This window comes from Acanthochromis polyacanthus, chromosome 14 (assembly GCF_021347895.1).
Source record: "Acanthochromis polyacanthus isolate Apoly-LR-REF ecotype Palm Island chromosome 14, KAUST_Apoly_ChrSc, whole genome shotgun sequence".
Taxonomy (NCBI): Eukaryota; Metazoa; Chordata; class Actinopteri; family Pomacentridae; genus Acanthochromis; species Acanthochromis polyacanthus.
Window position 1 is genome coordinate 26,192,265 of NC_067126.1, and position 18,652 is coordinate 26,210,916.

Consider the following 18,652-nt stretch of genomic DNA (forward strand, 5'->3'; position numbering starts at 1 on the left):
TGGTCATTCTGCTAATGGGTAAAGAAAAATAAGCCGTGTGTGTATATTTATTTAAGCCACTCACAGTCATCATGAGTGATGCTAAGCCCAGGATGCAGTGATGGTGTCCCTGCAGAACAGTACCAGAGGGACCTTGTCATAAAAATGGCTAAATCACCAAAAGAACCAAGCAGACTGGCATTACTGCAAATAATTTTCAAAATTTGAAGGGAATTTTGAAAGCAATACCTAGATATTGTTGTACGGTTTTGTCTTTTAGATCTCACACACATTTTAAATGGAGAGTACAACTTCTGCCCTTAAACAGTTGACTTAAGAGTCAATCACTGAAAATGTTTTAGGCTGAAGACCTCCATTTGACATTAGTTCATTCTGCTGTTCAATCAAGATCAGAGTTTTGCCAAATAAGATTCTTGAATTGCAAAAAAAACCCCAAAAAGTTAATACTGCTATTTGTGTGATCACTACTGAGTAAAGAGTCACGTGAATTGTTTCAGTTGCTGTGAATTTTCCTCATTGGCGATGTAGGTTTTAACGACTGAAAATGAAATTCAGTTCATCGTATAATGTCTTATGGTATCTCAGAATGCAGAAGAGGAGAACAATAATGTGTGAAATGTGCAGTGGAGATGGGAAATGTGTACTGAAAGACTGGTGAGTCAGACTATACTGTAGTGTAGCTGCAGAAAGTGAAAACTTTAGGGAAACAGCTCATGTTGCTCACAAGCCACAAGGGCAACAATTAAACCACCACACTGTTACTCAAAAACAAACCACACGGAGATGAGTTTTACACTTCAAGCACTTTTTCACAAAGAAAGGCTTAGAAGATGACAACTAAGAGGTTGATTTAGCAAATGCACTTTGGGTTCACTGGTCCACCGACTTTGATAAAGAACAGTTCAAAACCACTTTTTGATTCTTTTAAGTAGGAAACATTTGAAACTATCCAAAACACAACATAATTATAAGAAGCAGATGGTGCAAGTCATAGTCACTTGAACACCAACACTTCATCACTCCAGTCAATTGGCAATGATGCATTCGTTACTGCACCTTCTACTAGGGTTTAAAAAAATTTTTAAAAAGCTGCAAGGTTAAAGAAAACTTCTACTAAAGAAAAGGCACATGTTTTGTGTTGCGTAGTCTTGTTTATGTCTGATCATGACTATTGAAATGAACTCATCAAATGTCTCCTGTGGTATTCATGCCAGAAATCAAACCGCTTAAAATTCACAATTCACATTCACAAATAAAGCTAAATAAATCTGATCCTAACCTACACTCATGTCACAAGACGTATCCTAGTTGGATGAGCAGAGCCTTGTTTGTACCGAACTGTATCCCTTCCCTCAGACCAGACATTATGTTCTTAAAAAAATCTGCAAAATCCAATCACCACATCCTTTCACATTTCCTCTCTCACCACCCAAATCCAGCAGGGACAGACAGGAAATTATTTGATCAAGCTTGGCTTTCCCGAGCTAATTAGCAAAGTCTGGAAACAATATATAGTTAAGCAGCGCGGCGCCTGAACAAAAACAAACGCACCTGTTTACCAGAATCTAATGTGTCACCTGTTATTTCGGAGCAGGTATAGCAGTCAGTCACAGCACAATACTCTCCATAATTAGTCTCTGAAGGACAACAACAGATGGAGGGAGTGAAAGATAGAGAGCGTGAGCAAAAGACAAACAGACAGGCAGCCAGACAGAGAAAGGATACTCAGTATTAATGCCTCTCTACATACAGTTTGATGCCCCACTGCCAAACACAAATGGCTTTTGATTGCGTGATTAGATGTGCGTAGTGCGTTGTCTGTGTAGGCACTATTGGACGGGCAGTCATGGGAAATGGTTTGCTCTGATAACTTCCTTTCTTAGAAATGCACATGACTAAGAACCTGGACATAAAATATGATTCTCCCTAAATGACAGTTAGTGGGCCTATTTGTCCTGGCACTGGCATTAATACTTTCATATAACATTTTTTATTGAAAAATATTTAAATAATTATATGTTAGTCAAGCGCATGCCTCATTTTAGTATATGCATAATTTAATCATACTGCAGGATTTTAATTTTAAAAAATGATACTTCAAGGTCCACTCGTTAGCTTTTTACAGAGGTTAAAAACCACATTCAACCTATAATGACAAAAATGAAGCTTTTTCACAAACGCATCAGACACAGTATTGTGTCAGAATGACAGATAGCTTTGAAAAAGTTGCTGTTCAGACGTTGCAGACCTTTAAACGTCTATCCAGTGCAGCCTGTCAGAAATGTTGACCTCTGATGTGATGAAAAGTCTCTGTAGCAGTGACTCCAAATGTTTTTGTACTTGTACCATGTGAAGTCCCACCCGAGAAATCGTCTCAGTGTTGTGTGGAAAGATTTTTATTTTTTTTTGCAGACAATAAAAACTACAGTTAAATCTATCAGTGCAAAATTATCAGCGATCGGCGGCTTTAATGCAATAAACAGTAGGCAGTATTGTCCTTTAAAAACCCTTTAGAGTCTTTAGCAGCAGGGTCAGAGCTGCGGAGCGTCCTCTATCTACATTCAGGAAAGGGGCTCAAAGTCTTCAGGGGACACATTTATATTCACAGCGATGTCTCAGTTTATACCCCCCCTGTAAAAACAACCATATGTTGCACTGGGTGAGCCCCGTAAAACAGAGCTCGTTAACAAGTCCACATTCTCACATACACACGCCTTCCTTTTGTGGATAAGGCACAATTCCTGGACAAAGATGTAGCATTTGAACTTAGAAAACCACGCATGCCGGCCACCAGCACGCTCACCTTGGCTATGCAGAGGAAAATTCACAAAACATGAGTCCAAACCAAATCTATATCTCTCTGTTATTCAAGACTGAAAAAGATAAATAAAACTGCTGCAACTTTAAAGGTGCTTTTTACAGCAATTTACCATTCCAAAAACCAAAGGTGCAAATTTATCTATCAGACTGTGATAAACAGTGTGATTGGCAAAGAGAAAACGACTTCAAATGCTGTTGTCGCATTTTATTTTGCTTTTAAGTGAAATGCTTAATGAGATGCTGTCACAGAACAACAAAACTGTGTTTTCATGAAGAGAAAGTGATTTAGTTTGAGATGCTTATGTGGCACGAAATTCCTTTTTTGCTCGACGTGGAAAAATGACAAACATATATGGCAGGAATTTATAGACAAAGCAGGGTTTGAGAGGCCAAACACCAGTGATGTGGCTGTTGACAGTGATTATATGGAGATGTGAGGCAGTGACAGTCACTCCAATTTTCTATCACTGAAACACATTTTTGTGTTTAACATTCACTTGAGCAGTGAAGAGATTTATCTGGATACCTAAGTGCACCTATAGAGTTACATCTCTACATGCAAGCATACATTTTATCAGTGGTACATATTCCCAATGGAGAATCGAGTGGATTAAGCCCCATTTCCCTCAGCCCTTCTTACTTTTTGTGACCACGCCCTCCAGCCTGATAATGTTGGGGTGGTCGAACTGGCCCATGATTGATGCCTCGCGCAGGAAGTCCCGCCTCTGACGCTCCACGTAGCCTCCTTTCAGCGTCTTGATGGCCACAGCGATCTCCTTCTTCCCCGGTGTTCTCAGGCGGCCGCTGCACACCTCGCCAAATTCCCCTTGAGAACACACAAACACAATCAACAATTCACATGACATTGTCTTACATTCATTTTCTGGAGACTTACTCTAACCACAGCTGCTACTTGCATAATCCTAACACCAGCCTTCAAACTTTAAATCTTCACACCATGTTTTAACAATTTACTTTAGTGGAACAAGCTTTTGGTTGCACTAAAAGACACACAAACACACACATCACACAAACACAGCACGGAGTCCAACAACAAACTCCACACCATCAGCAGGTAGTACAATATACCACCTGGGGGCAGTGTTGCAATTTCCTCCTAAACTCCTGCCTTATTACATCTTCTCTGATTAGTTGAACTTCATAACACTCTCTCTTTCACCCTCTACAAAGCCTTGAATCTATTCTTACACTTGCTTTTGTTCTCTAAACCTGTTAAAGCTTTAATATTCCAGCAGTGCGCGCTGAGAAAATGACAGTGAGATTGTGGGATTTGGAAAAAAAACAGGCATCCTCTTTGGTGTATATAATGGAGTAGAGGGGGTTTATGGCAATTATGGGAGTAAAATGAAAACATATAATGTTGTATGCACATTTAAAGCTATTAATACCCGAACAGACATGAAATGATCTTCTTCTTCTGCCCAGACGGATGGTATGAATCAGTGACACAAGACGATGTGTGTGTGTTTGTGTGTGTGTGTGTGTGTGTGTGTGTGTATGTTTACCGGCTCCGATCACCCTCTCGATGCGGATCCTGCACGGGTCGATCTCCTTGGTGAATTCGTGGATGGCCTGTGTGGGATCTTCATATGTATCGGGATCCACATAAGTCTTTATCCCTGGGAAAGGAACTGTGGACACATAGTGAGACTCATCAATACTTTAGGCTGGAGTGTGTGAGAGTGTGAATGTTCAAATTTTGATCTGGCTTAAGGGTAAATTTAGTAGCATAAACAGTTAGAAATTAAATTGAACAACCATATAACTTTCACTGCTACTACTTGTACTAATTGTTTCTAAGTTCACAGCTTCTTTCTGCTCATGCTGCTTCAACAAATACGCAGCTAGGGACACTTGTACCCCAGGAGACACTTCCATGGTCTCAGGGGTGAAGTGGAAAATAAACACGCAAATAGGATTACAAATCCAAGCAGGGCTAATCTTTAGCATAATAATTTTTACAATAAAAAAGTTACAATAGACAGACTGAATAGGACTTGACATCCTTGTGCTGTCATTGAAAGCGTGCAAACTAGTTAGAATACCTGCAGAGATGTTAAAAAAGGAGACTCAAATAAAAGGTGGAAATGTCTCTTTGTTAAGACAAACCTACATATTCACACAATCCTCACATCTTAAAGCAGAAAGAGCTTTTCCCTTCTTTTTATACAGCTTTTTTTCATATCGTATCAACAGTGGAACATAGGACGTTATATAAACAAATGCAAAAATGATTCGGTCACTCTTGAGGCAAATTGTTTCAGACACAGTCAGACACATTTCCCCACTGCTATTGATTATGAGCTGGGAGGCAACGAGTTACTCTGTTCAATATCTTCTCTCTAGCAGGGCTACATTCTTTTGATAGAGAGCAGCAGGCAAGTGCGCTGAGTGTCGAGCCAGCCTTTTAACCAGGGCAAGGTCTGAGCTTCTGTTCAATGCAACCATCCGCCCTGCTGAAGTGTCCTTGAGCAAGTCAGCAAATCTTTAAGGCTGCTGCAGTTCTGACGCTAACCCTGACCTCCCGGCGGAGAGGGCTGAGACAAGATCTGTGTTTCTCCTTCAGGGATCGATCCAATATCACAAAACAATAAAAAAAAACAACAACAATCAGTTGTCTATGATGCATGAACCGACACCAGAATAACCCAAGGACCTGCTCCTCAAAGCCTCTGATCAGCATCACAGTCTGAGACAGAGCACAGGAGATGGAGGGGTTGGAAGACCAATGCTTTAAGAGTGAACACAAGCTACAAGGTGTGTGTTTTAATCTTGAATATCAGAGACCTGCGTGGCACCTTTAGAATCTAATTTGATATATATTTTTTCTCCCACCTTTTTTTCTGTCCGTTTCTGGCTCTCTGGCCTCACTCCAAATGTCCGCTGAAAACACTCCTCATTTCTCTTTGTCCTCTCCTCTCTTCCTCTACCTTTCAACCCAGTTGCCCTCATCCTCATTTCTTTCTCCTTCTTGCGTTCCTCTTGCAATTTCCCCTCACCCTACCCCGTCTTCATCTCTCTGCTCGCTTTCAAACATCTTTCTGTCTTATTTTCCCACCTCACAGCGCTCATTTCTATTTGCATTTTTCATGTCAAGAATGAAAACTTCGATATTAAAAGACAAAAGAGGCAAAAGCTGCAGAAACGTACAAGAGTGCAGAAGCACAGCTCAGGGATGCAGCCGTGTAACCATATTAATCAAAAAATACAAAACAAAAAAAAAAAAAGGAGAAAATCGTGTAAAACATCAAATAAAACCTGAGGGGAGGTGAAGAGGAAGAGCAAAGAGGAAGGAGAGGAGGAGGAAGAGAGAAAGATGAAGGAGCATGTTGGTTTACAGCATTTTGCTCTGTTTACTTGTTGACATCTTAATTTCTGGAACAATTAAATGAATACAGCAGTAGATGTGTCTTATTTTCAAACATTTATGACAGTAGCAAATCTGTGCTTTTTGCATCCTGTAACAGCTCATGGTGGAGTCTGTCATTCCAGTGCAAAATCCAATATGCATAAAAACGGAAACCAATGGGATATGATCCACACGGTAGTGCACTGTGCAAGTAGAAAGCAAACAGAGGAGCAGGTGACTAGCCTAGTACTAACTAAATCACTTTAATCTTGTGTTTTCTGCTTATTGGCACGAAATACACAGCAGAAAATAAAACCTGGCGCTACCTCACCAACTGGTAGGAAATTCTGGCACGAGTCTGGTAAACAGTAAAATTCTGAAATGCTCTGAACAGATTTTAAAGTTTACCAAAATATAAAAGTTACTGAGCAGACGTTCCCCCATCTACATGTGACGCTTGTCGACAGATCAGGCATCCAAAGCAACAAAAAACACAGAGATAGGTGGATTGATTTACCATGTCCGTTCTGATAATTAGTCCTCCTTTTCTCCTCCGAGGTCATCTTGGCCTTAAAGTACCACTGACACCTGGAAAACATATAGATTAAAAGATAAAATTAAAGATGTTTTCAGAAAAGGTGCAATAATACCCCATTTTATCAAGCCTGTTATAGTGGGGCATAGTGAAATAAATGCCCATACTTGGGCAGAGACGACACTGAATAAGTCAGGAATTAAATGTCTTTTCCATCTGCAGATACTGTCATCACAAGTGGTAATTGCAGGACGATGGCCCATTGTATCTCCCTTCATTTCTTTACATTCTCTTTAGCCAGCTGCTTTAGACACATCATTAGGTGACCTGACTGAGGGTGCACCCAGAGCAGGAAACCACAGAAATGCTTCTGGTGTTGCTTCTCTGATAAAACCATTAAAATGCTTCCCTGCACCATGATAAAGCACAGTGTAAGAGCAGCACAATTACTTTTCATTTGCTGGAGGAAGAGTGCTTACTTCTTTCAGAGGTTACGTAGTCTTGCTTTAAACAATACTGGAGCCTCCAGGGGACCTCCACAGTAGATAGAGGTATTGTTATTATTTTACACTCATCTCTAGATCATGCTGAATTACAGGCTCTGGTCTACTTAGCACAACCACCATCCAGTTAATTGATGCACTAGCCGGCCCAAGTTCAAGCATCCGAGTAAACAGCTTAACATGCTAATAAGACAAGTCATAAAGTTCTGTGTGTAAGATCTTTAAAAAGAAAAAAAAAGGCAGGTTGTGTGTGTTTTGTGTTTGGTAAGAGGTGAAAATAAAATTCTTGTCAGGATCATTATCAGCAACTCCCCTCCGCGCTTCTGCCTTTTTGCACTACAGGTGCCAACTGGAGGTGGTATTTCAGAAACTCACACCAAAATTGTGTTAGTTTGAATGAACAGTGGCAAAAGATGGGAGGCAAAGAGACACAGAGACAAGCAAGCCACATATAAACCAGAGAACAAGCAGTCCACAACATTTTCACAGAAACACAACTCCGTACAACCTGTTCATGACAGCTTTTTAAACATTTTCTAGTAAAAATACAACAACAAACAAGATCAAAACCCATCACAATGAGCCAAAACTAGAACTTACAATGCCACAGTAGTAAATAAAACAATCACACTGGACTGATTGATCGCTGCAGCTTAACATTTAAAGAAAATGTTCTGGTCTGGCCTTGATTCAGCTTGGATTGTCTGCTGATAAAATAAATATAGCTGGTTTAATTCTGCAGCTAAACCATATATAATGTAGAAGCATACACACAGATCCAATTTTGTAAAGAAAATGAAAGAAAGGTTCTTCTGGGTCAGTAAGAATTACATGATTGCACTTAAGTTAAAAGAGCTCTCACAGAGAGACTGAGATGTTTTTCAACATACAGCTATTGAAAATATATATCTGTGTAAAAGCTCACTCGTCCTCCTGTGTGTCAGAGTGCCTGTTTGTGGGAGAGTTTATCTGGGCACTGAAAGACTGAGAGACAGCCAACGACAGATAAAAAGCTGCTGCCAAGAAAGTCTGAAAAGCTGAGAGATTAGATGACAGCATCTGCAAAAGACCACAGAAGACTTTATCCAAATAGGAGCTCGGATGCTACTCTGAAATCAAAAACAAAGAAACCCTATCTGAATCATGTTCATGGCAAAGAGCTGTATATAGGCAGGAATCTGATTCACAGCTGAAACACTGTCTGATCGAAATATTCTCAAAGTTTGACGGCAATTGAGTGTTGCATGCATAATGCAATAAATAGCAAGTAGCGTTTCAACATTCTCACTGCGGGTGAAAAACGAAAGCGCTACTGTCATGTCCTCCATATATACTTTAGGTAAATGAGGGGGTTACATCCTCAGTATAACAGTGGTAGTAAAACAACAGCGAAGTGCATGAAATTATCATCGCCTCTACACGGTCTCTACAGTCATACGCTTCAGTGATTTTACCGCTGCAAAATGATTTCCTGTCCATTAGCAGACCATTCTTTTGCAAACAATTTAAAGCACCAAGTTACAGCAAAAATTACAGTCATTAAAGCAGCAGCTGAATTATAATTTACACCTGTGGGCTTCCATTTTTACAGTTTCTGTTCCCGAAATGGCATTGTCATGGTGATGATAGAACATCTTTCGGAACATTAAGGCACCACCAAATAACTAGATCCAACATGGGAACCTTTTAATCCTTTCAGATTTACAAGTTTTCACAGTTAGACATTGACTAGAGCTGAACTATAACTGAAGCAGCTGTTAATGTGTTTGCCTTTGGAAATCCTGCTGCTGCCTCCAGTAAACAGTAGTGTATTCTAAACTTCAACATTTAGGATCAAATAAATCCATAGAAACCATCTGCATGGTTAAAGAGAGGATCTAATAAACTGAGCAAACTTTTTCATTAGACAAAACATCTGGCCTGATGTTGAGGTAATGGCTTTCGGTCATTCAAACATGGTTCCCTGTTAACTATTCATCAAGTATTTGCTTCTTGCTGAAGAAGATCAGTGAGATGGAAAATAATAATAAAAAGAATGAGAGGTGCTTTGAGTTCTCTCAGAGGTTATATTGGTGATGAATTTTAAAACGTATTTTGCAGGGGAAGGCTTAATTAATGACCATGTGCATGAGGGACACTCGCTCCCACTAGTGGATCCCGTAATACATTTTCTCATATTTCATCATTTATTAGATAGAATATAGGAATTCTACGGCCTGTTTCTTACAGTCACACAGCACCCAAGCACAGTTAAAAATGATAAAACTCCTGTATGACTTTTCAGAACAAGTAAAGCCGCTGTTTCCTCGAGCACTGAACTGACAAGTTAAATTGCCTCATGTAATAAAAAGTACATCTGAAAAGGATTCTGAAAGTTAACTTCGACGTTTTTCTGTGTTCTCACTACGTTTCGAAGAAACATTGATTGTACTGATAGTTTTTAGACAACAGGGCTCAACATCACCGGGGAATGGGCAGAAAAAGGAATGCTTGTGGGGAGGATCAATTCCTTGTTGGGTTTGGCCTTGCTTCTGGATTTGCTGACAATAAGAAAGATACAGAAAATCACCAAAGTTATCTTTCAAATGAGTGGCAGCAAAGTAGAAGAGAGGAGCCCAGAGACTTGACCCAACCCCCCCACGGAGACAGAACAGAAGCAGAAACAGAAGACTCTCAGTCACATTGTCACTTCAGTGGAGAGTCCTCTCTTCACTGTCACTGCTGCAGACAGGTCTGCCACACCACCGTGGTCCAGATGGGAGATGCTATCTCCCTCCTGGAGATGAAGCTGGTGGAGCTGAGGGACAGAAGTGGGACCAGCTTGTCCCAAGTCCCGCAGGACGTGATTGTAGTGACATGTTTTTCTGCTGATTTAGGTCTGGTTGGAGCTTCAGTCTGGACAGTGTGAAACTTTGATTTCAACACTACACAAACATTGTTGACATGTTCTTCTGACAGATGCCTTTTTCTTTTTTCTTTTTTTAAGACTGCAATATCTCCTTTGAATGCTGAGTTTCTTATATTCGGGGCATCGGGAACCTTTCTTGGGCACTTACTAGGTCTTACTGAGGTAGTTCCTGGAGCTTATTGTGTTGAAAGAAATGTAATTACTAAAGACCTACAGATGGGTGATAAATTACAAGAAAAACCTGACCCCTACAGAGGTTCTGTTATGCTATAGGAGCATTTTGCGGACATGGTTTGGTTTTACTGCACATCAATACAAAACTATTCTAAATTATCACACATATCCTGTAATGGATCATGTCTATCCTGATGGTTATGATTTCTTTAAGCATGACAGTGCTTCCCATAGGGCATGAGGGCTTTGATTAGCATTAAAATGGTGTGTATTATATGCCATGATTTTTACAGTCTCCAGTTCTAACCTCAGTTGAACACCTGGGTGAGGTTTTGCACCACCATCAAAACACTAAATGAGGGAATATCTTTTGGAAGAACAGTGTTCATCTCTCCAGTCGATTTCCAGAGAATTAATGTTAATGAAGTCTGCAGTACCCCAACACCTAACCAAGACACTCTGTGGTGGTATTTCCATTTGTTTTTCACCCATCCGTTGATAAATAAGCAGCGGTAACAGTACGTGAGATAAAATGTAGGTTGACACTAAATAGATGCTACTGTATTTAATTATCAGTGTATATTTTAGCAGTGCAGCATCACAACCTTTCACTTCTGGTTGAGCTGCACTGAGAACCGCTGCCAAAATACAACTACAGTATATTCCTTCTCTATAGATGGCATTAACAACCGTAGTCTTTATATAGCCCTGGTTGAAATTCGGGCTGCACAGTGGCACTTTTGCCTTGCAGGTAGAAGATCAACGGTTCATGTCCCTACCTTCCTGGGATCTTTCTGCATGGAGTTTGCATGTTCTCCCTGTGCATGTGTGGGTTTCCTCCAGGTACTCCGGCTTCCTCCCACAGTCCAAAGGTCCGATTGTTGGTGTGAATACAAGTGTCATTGTTTGTCTCTATATATAGCCTTGCGACAGACTGGTGAACGGGTGCCTCTAAGTCAGTTGGGATAGGCTCCAGCCCTATGCGACCCTAATGAAGATTAAGCGTATGTATAGATGATGGATGGATGGATGGACGGACGGACGGACGGATGGACGGACGGACGGACGGACGGATGGCTGAATTTACCAAAAACCCATCACAGTGATTGTCCATGTCTTTGATTTCAGATTATTAAGATATATTAATTAAATACTGTGCCAATTCTATAGAATGAACAGATAAAGTGGGAGGCATCATGTGTATAAATAATCCCAACTCTACAGCAGCTGCAACCCACAACCACAGACATATTGGTGTACACACAAAACTCTGCATTGTAGACAGGACAGCAGCTTTCTGTTGTTCCATTCTTGCACAGTATATTACGACTTTTTAAAGTTCTGGTCACCACTTTGTCACAGTACAGTGTATTAATGTAAAGAATTAAATATGAATGACCCGTAAATTCTGGCTGATCGTGTACTCATCTACAACATATATCACATAAAAATCAAACAAGAATGTTTCACACTCACACCAACCAGCGTGGGTCTTGATATATTGCCAAAAAACTGAACACAAGAAATTCTGGAGAATCTGTTTGCTGCACAAACTGACTGTGTGTGTTAATCCTTGAACACTGCATCACATGAGTTTGTCTGAGAGGTCACTTCTCTTGAAATTATTTATCATCTCTTTAACTTTTTAGCTATTTCCAGCATTTCCACTTCTGAGAAATCTCAAAGAACGACATTCAGATTCAATGATTCTGCAATATATGATTCATAGCCAATGTTGAAAGCCAATGCAGAAACAAGCAGAAAGCTGTCCAGGTATTTTTAAGAGTAAAAGGGTATTAAATGTTGTAGAGGCCAACACAGAGCTACAGTGAAATTGAATATCACACTACATTTGTCAGATGGGCAGATACACTACTTTTTCCAGTGTTGAACACAGATGCTTCCTAACAAGTTAACCACTACAAGTCAAATTGGAGATAAACGTCAAGTGGCAGCCACTGACTGAAAAATGAAGCCAACAACTGTAGTTACATCAATGGCCACTTCAGGGTGCTTCCAAAAGCAAGTCAGTCCCCATAAATCCCCATGTTAAAATACCTGTCTTTACAGCAGAATGGGAGGTGAATTTTTATGTAGGTCACCCATTTTAATTGCAGAATGCCGGAATGTTTACATAATTAAGTGTGTGGAAGATTTAAGTGATGGGTTGGTGCCATAATGACACAATCCATGACTGAGGGACGTTTGCATGGCCTGCTTCAGCTCCACTCACACGTTACCTCTTTGCTTGTTTTTGGATTGGACTGCACTTAGGAGGAGTCGGTAACTGCCAAAATTTGCTGTAAATATAATATTTCCATACTACCACCTCATAAAGTTGTTACAGGGAACTGACACATCCACCTCACACAAAGAAACATTATCAATCGCTTAGGGTCATGCTTCTTTCCACCTTGCAAATATAGGTCTCTCCTTTCAGCTCTGTGTTGCTTTGCACAAATTTGTCAGAGTAGTTTATACCTAATGACTGGCGAGATAACAGACTTTGTGTACTTTTTAGTGCAGCACATTTACTTTATAGTGGTTTATCAGACCTCTTTAACTAAAAACAGCTGTTGTTGAAATTCAAAAAACTTAATAAAATGCCCCGGTTGTCATTGCACAGCTGTACAATAAACTTCAAGGTGCAATGACAGCCTGATTGATCCTCATAGATAAAAACAAGAATGTACATAGGAGAAATATATTATACACTCTCTATTCTTGCATGCTTTACCTACATACACACATCCATACATATGTACTGTTTAGCATACTAAACTACCTATTACACCCATAAATATCAAATAAGTTCACACTGCCTCCAGGAAATAGCCATATGCTCACACTGAAAAGTCTGCTCTGCTTTTATGTGACCAAACTAACCAGTTCCCAGCCATGTAATTTGAAGAACATAAATGACAAAGTTTCCTTGCTTAAAGCAGGAAAGCACATGGTAAGAGATATTGATGTTATTTGTACGCGTAGATATACACACAGATGTCACAACTTTCAGCCAATGTCTGTTCAACTATCTGCAGCAAGTTATCTTACAATATTTCACTGTTTCAAATATGCAATACAAGTTTGATATATCACTGCAGATAATCCTACTCTTAACCCAACATAAATAAATCAAAGTGACTGTTAAGTTGATACTATGTTACCGATTGGGAATAAAAAATTAATTACATGTTTGTTTTTATTATTATTTTAGCTGCAAAAAACTGTAAGATTGGTTAATTACAGTGTTTCGTTGTTGTGCTGCAACTCATGTACACAATTACCACATTAATTTAGCAAAATTTTTCTTGATTTCATAATTTATCAGCTTTTTGCAGACTACAATTGTTTTGTGAGAATAATGAAGCATTTTGTTTACTTCCATTTAAGACCGGCTTAATATTGTGACTGAAACCTGCACAACAGTCCAACCCTCAAAACTTGAAAATATCCTGTCATAAACACTACTTTTGTTGGTCCGGTACATAATAACACTTGAATCTTCATGCAAGAACTGATAGAAACTGCAGAGTCAGGTCAGTGTGGATGCATCGATCAGTCATAACATTAAAACAGGCTACAAGTGAAGAGAATAACATTGATCCTACGATTACAATACAGTTGTCTGCTGACAAACCTTGGGTCATGGCTTCATGTGGATGTTAGTAGAAACAACACTCTCTAACACCAGTGACTTCCACTAGCAGGACAGTACCTCCCGCCACATCACAAAAACAGCTTGAGGAACACAACCAAGAGCTCAAGTCATTGACCTACAAACTACCCAGAATCCAATCTGATCAAACATCTACGGGATGCATTGGAACAAGTAGACCCATCAATATTACACCTCTCCACCTACAGGACTTCAAGGATCTGCTGCGAATGTCCTGGTGCCAGACACTAGAGGTCCTGTCTCCTTGGCATGACAGGTCGGAGCTGTTTTGTGGCACAAGCTGGATCTATACCACACTAAGCTGGTGGTTTTAACGTTGTGACTGATGTATCTGTGCATGGATCGCGACCACAAGTGCCACCCTCCGTATTATAGATAGCTATTTGATGAACTAGAAAATTACTGATTAGTGCAGCTTTAAGAAATAGAAAGCAGTGTAAGAGTGGATGTCTCCTCTTCATGAATGATTCTTTTGCACCGCCGGGGTTTGATCAGCATCCACATGAATAATGCAAGAGATTTCTGATTTTCTTAAAGAATACATTCCCTCTGTCTCAAATGTGATGTGAGGCAAGGGTGCTGCTTCAGTATCTACTCTGATCAACAAAAGCAGCCTCTGCAGTGTGATAGAAGCAGTGTGGACAGCCAATTAAAATGGCTAACTGAAGGGACACAGGCTGCTGCCGAATATGTTCGAGGTGAAGATGAACACTTGAGGGGAAAGTGTCCGTAGTGCTAGCATGTGTGTGTGTAGGTTCATGTGATCACAAATGAGCCTCCTTCTCTTTGAGGACTTAACATAATCCGGGTTGCCAGATTAGAGCAGGTGTCAGAGGGCTACGAGCAGCAGGTTGCCAGTCTGGGCTTTGGCTAAGTGAAGACTGTGGGATCCTGGACACTGATAGACAGAGGAGATAACATGGTGGGTAACAGTGGCAGAGAGGACAAGAAGGGGATTTGGAAAGCTACTGTTGACCTCTGCTGATGGGGTCAAGCTATTCATTAAAGAAATGGTGGCATGTGCCTTTATCAGTCTTTTCCAGTCCTATCCTCTGATCCCCTTTATCCGCGTATCCCTCTGTCTCACGGGCTTTCATGTTGTAAAGAGGCCGCACACACAAACGGAGACGCACACAAAGACAGCTATCATACACAAAGACCTTGGCTTTTTCCACTGTTCTCCAGCCTGTTGAGCATTGTTACACTGCATATTCACGCACACATATTCACAAGCCCTTTGCACACCCACACACCTCAGTAAAACAACCTTGCTCAGAGCCCTAATCAAAGCATCAGTGTAATTCAAACCACTCCTCTCTTGCCCTAACATCCCTCACAGTCACCTCACAATGGCACGTTGCTCCACTGCAGAGGCTGCAAAGGGCACAAAAGAGAGGATGAATTAAAGAAGATATAAAGAAAATGATTAAACAATTCTGCAGAGATTGACAGATAATTCAAGGATAAAGAGAACTCATAAAGTAAAACTCTTCAGCGAGGCTACATCTGTGCAGTCATGACTTTATCAGACAAGCTCTCACTCTTCAAATTTAGGATGATCTGATGCAAACATGGATGTACATTTTGGAAGCTTTTGGGGTACCCAGGTGCCAAACACTCCTCATACAGCAAGTCGTCACTTGTGTTGTACAACCTTCAATCTATACGACCAGCATGACTGAAGGCTCTCATCCTTCTCAGGCAGCTCAAGTACATTTGGAGCATTTCTGCAACTGAAAGAGAGCGAAAGTCCCTCCTACACAGTTCAGAAGGACTGCAGATATGACAGACTGCGATGGAGTCAAAAAACACTCCAACTACAGCTGCGGCTGCTTTTAGTTGGATTCAGGTAAATAAAGGTCCTTCTTGCACTATGACGTAAAAAGCCTAAAGGGCATCTTTGGCTCTTGCATCTTGTGTGTGTGAGAGAGTTTTTAATAAAGTACGAACACAGGCCCTCCTACACACACTGAGATCACATCTAAAAAAATAACAAATACACTGTAAATCCCTGCTGCAACACTACTACGTTCAGCTTTTGTTTAAGAGGTGGCAGACTTAAAATTCCTTTGACATTTGAATCACACCAACAATAAAAGCCTTCACTGTAAAGTGGCACATCTTGTCTGTTGAAAAGAAAAAAAAAATGTATCTGTGAAGTTCACAGCTCACTTGTGGGAAACAAATATGCATGTGTGTAAGCACAAGCTGCAGTTCTTTAAATGTAAAAGATCTACTCCCTTTTCCCATAGAAAATATTACTTCATTCACAGTTAAAGAGCTTCAACAGCTTGGATTAGCATAATATGCATTGGAACATATCAAATTCTTTGATAAGCAGTCAAAGGTGAAAGCCTATGTATATAAACCTTCCAAGTAGATGTTAATATGGCTCCTGGCTCCATTTCCATGTTCAATCAAGGAGCTTTAAAGTCTTTCATGTGTGTCGGCATGATTTGCTCCTGGCCTCTTCTCCATAGCAACAGTGGCCAAGGCTAATGAGTAATGTAGCATTACACCAGACCATGACACAATGGGCAAAACCTGATTTCTCAAAGTTGAGGTCATTTAAATTCAGATTGTCACATAATCTAGAAGAGTCTAGTGTTTCTCTGTTCACTAGCATTGACAATACTGCTAAGAAAATGGGCGCAGAATGAGGAAAGACCAGCAGCCCATTCCAGTGTGCAGCTGCATTGCTTTCCAAGCAAGCTAGTTAGTTTGTCAGACAACCATTTGCACCACACGTCTGTCTCCAGCCAACAAACCTTTCTAGTTCATATTGAAATTTGCTACAAGATTCTTCCTTTTAAAATGTTGATGTACCAGTCGTTTTAGAAACGACAGATAACCAACCAGTGGACATTCAGCTGCATCAAATTCTGTAAAAAAAAGGTGAAGACTTACTGTGGCTTGTTGTTTTAATGTGTGGTTGTTGGATAACTTTTCTGAGAAGAAACAGCATGATTTAGATGGAAAACATTTGCCCCACACTTTTACTGCCTTACTTCTTAACAACATTTCCTCCACTTCCTCATTCGGACTGTCATGTGACCACTGCAACCAATCAGAACAATGAAAGGGTTTGACTAAAATAACTGGGAATGCATTTCTAACAGAATTATTTAAACATGTCGATGGGTAACATGGCATGCAATTATTTAATTACCTCACATGTAGAAACACTTATGTAAACACTGTAACAACATTTAAATCTACAAATGTTGCTGAAAATATTTACATTTCTAGTAACTTAACTGTATAAATTACTACCAAAACGAGTATTATGAACTTGTGCAATGTGTAGTTCATCACGTAAGCAACTCTAGTTGTTTAAAAAGGCTTTTGAAACACTTCAATGAAGGCTATATCTGGAAAACCTTCTTCGAAAAGCAGGATGTCTCAGAATTCACAAATAGATTTTGGATCAACTGATTCGGTGTTACTATATATAATCATTATAAACGTTGTTTTGTGGATGCTGCTGTGACTGACTTTGACAGTTTTGCAGTATCAGAGAGTTGTTTGAATTCTTTTCATTGTGATAAAAGTTTGTCCAGGCGGTTGACAAATGAAAAGAAAAACAAACACAATGAGTCTTAGCAAGATGTTGGACACCTAATCTGACTAAAACAACTTCAGTGCACCTTAGCATTGATAGATGTCTCTGGAGGGATCCTTCTTCCAAAGGATATTCTCTCATGTTGGAGTTTTGATTATGGCAGTGAAGAGATCTCTCTAACACGTCAGGTTGAGATCTTGTGAATGCAAAAGCCAGGATGTGAATGTCTGTGGAGGCTTTTTCATCCTAGAAGAGACTCCTATCAGGATAAATGATTCACCAAAGGATAAGGATGATTACTGAGTACAAGTTTGTATTTATTTGCATCTTGTCGATGCCACAGCCTAACAGAGCCTCCAGATCCCATAACTGTAGGGTTCAAGCATAAACTTTTTTCTTTTAATTTGCCACCCATCTGTACATATCACTGTTGGGTCCCAAGTGTTCATTTAACACGAAACTTAATTGCTCTGCTCAGCAATGCTATTCCTGCACAGGTGTTTTCACTTTGCATGATTTGATCTCTTCAGAGGATTGATTGACGTGTCTGTGATTCTCCTATTTGTTCTGTTGCACATAGACTCGGGAGAATTAGTAAAAGCATGAGTCTGCTGCTGTCCTGGTTCACTGTCCAATGTGAAATGTTCTGGATAGTACAAGCCCAGTAGTACGGTAATTTTAGTAGCGTGGGAAGTGCCAGGCCTCCTGTACTCTTGTGAAGTTGCAACAAAGCTTTTCAGATTCCTGCAGGCTTGCTGCCCCACAGGAAAGAAGAGATGAGATTGTCTACATCTGTGAAAACCTTTTTTCTAAGAAGGAGAGAAATGTGCTGACAAAAACTTGGGAACAACCATCATTTTAACCAGACCCAACTGATCCATCAAGGAAAGGAGGAGCTGGCCCATCTCCTCAGGTCTGCTTTACTTTTCATTAAGTGAGGAATAATTTGTGGCATAAATATCAGTTAGAGGCCGAGTAACAAACCATCGCTCCACATACTTAATGCCTTTGTAGGCTTATCTAATAGGAAAAAAACAACACAAAACTAAAAAAAACTAACGTGGGAGTTGTTTTCTTTTTAAGAGCATTAACTGAGAGTAA

At 40.1% G+C, this 18,652-nt stretch overlaps 1 protein-coding gene across 1 annotated transcript in view; it reads right to left on the bottom strand.

The window, feature by feature from the left end:
• Nucleotides 1–18,652, bottom strand: part of LOC110958618 (ephrin type-A receptor 6-like) — a 176,862-nt gene that overhangs the window by 12,190 nt on the left and 146,020 nt on the right. The window contains exons 9-11 of the mRNA XM_022205234.2: nt 6,708–6,778; nt 4,347–4,472; nt 3,461–3,646 (exon numbers count right to left, since the gene is read on the bottom strand). Coding sequence (XP_022060926.1) covers nt 3,461–3,646; nt 4,347–4,472; nt 6,708–6,778 — 383 coding nt within the window. The remainder of the gene's footprint in view (nt 1–3,460; nt 3,647–4,346; nt 4,473–6,707; nt 6,779–18,652) is intronic.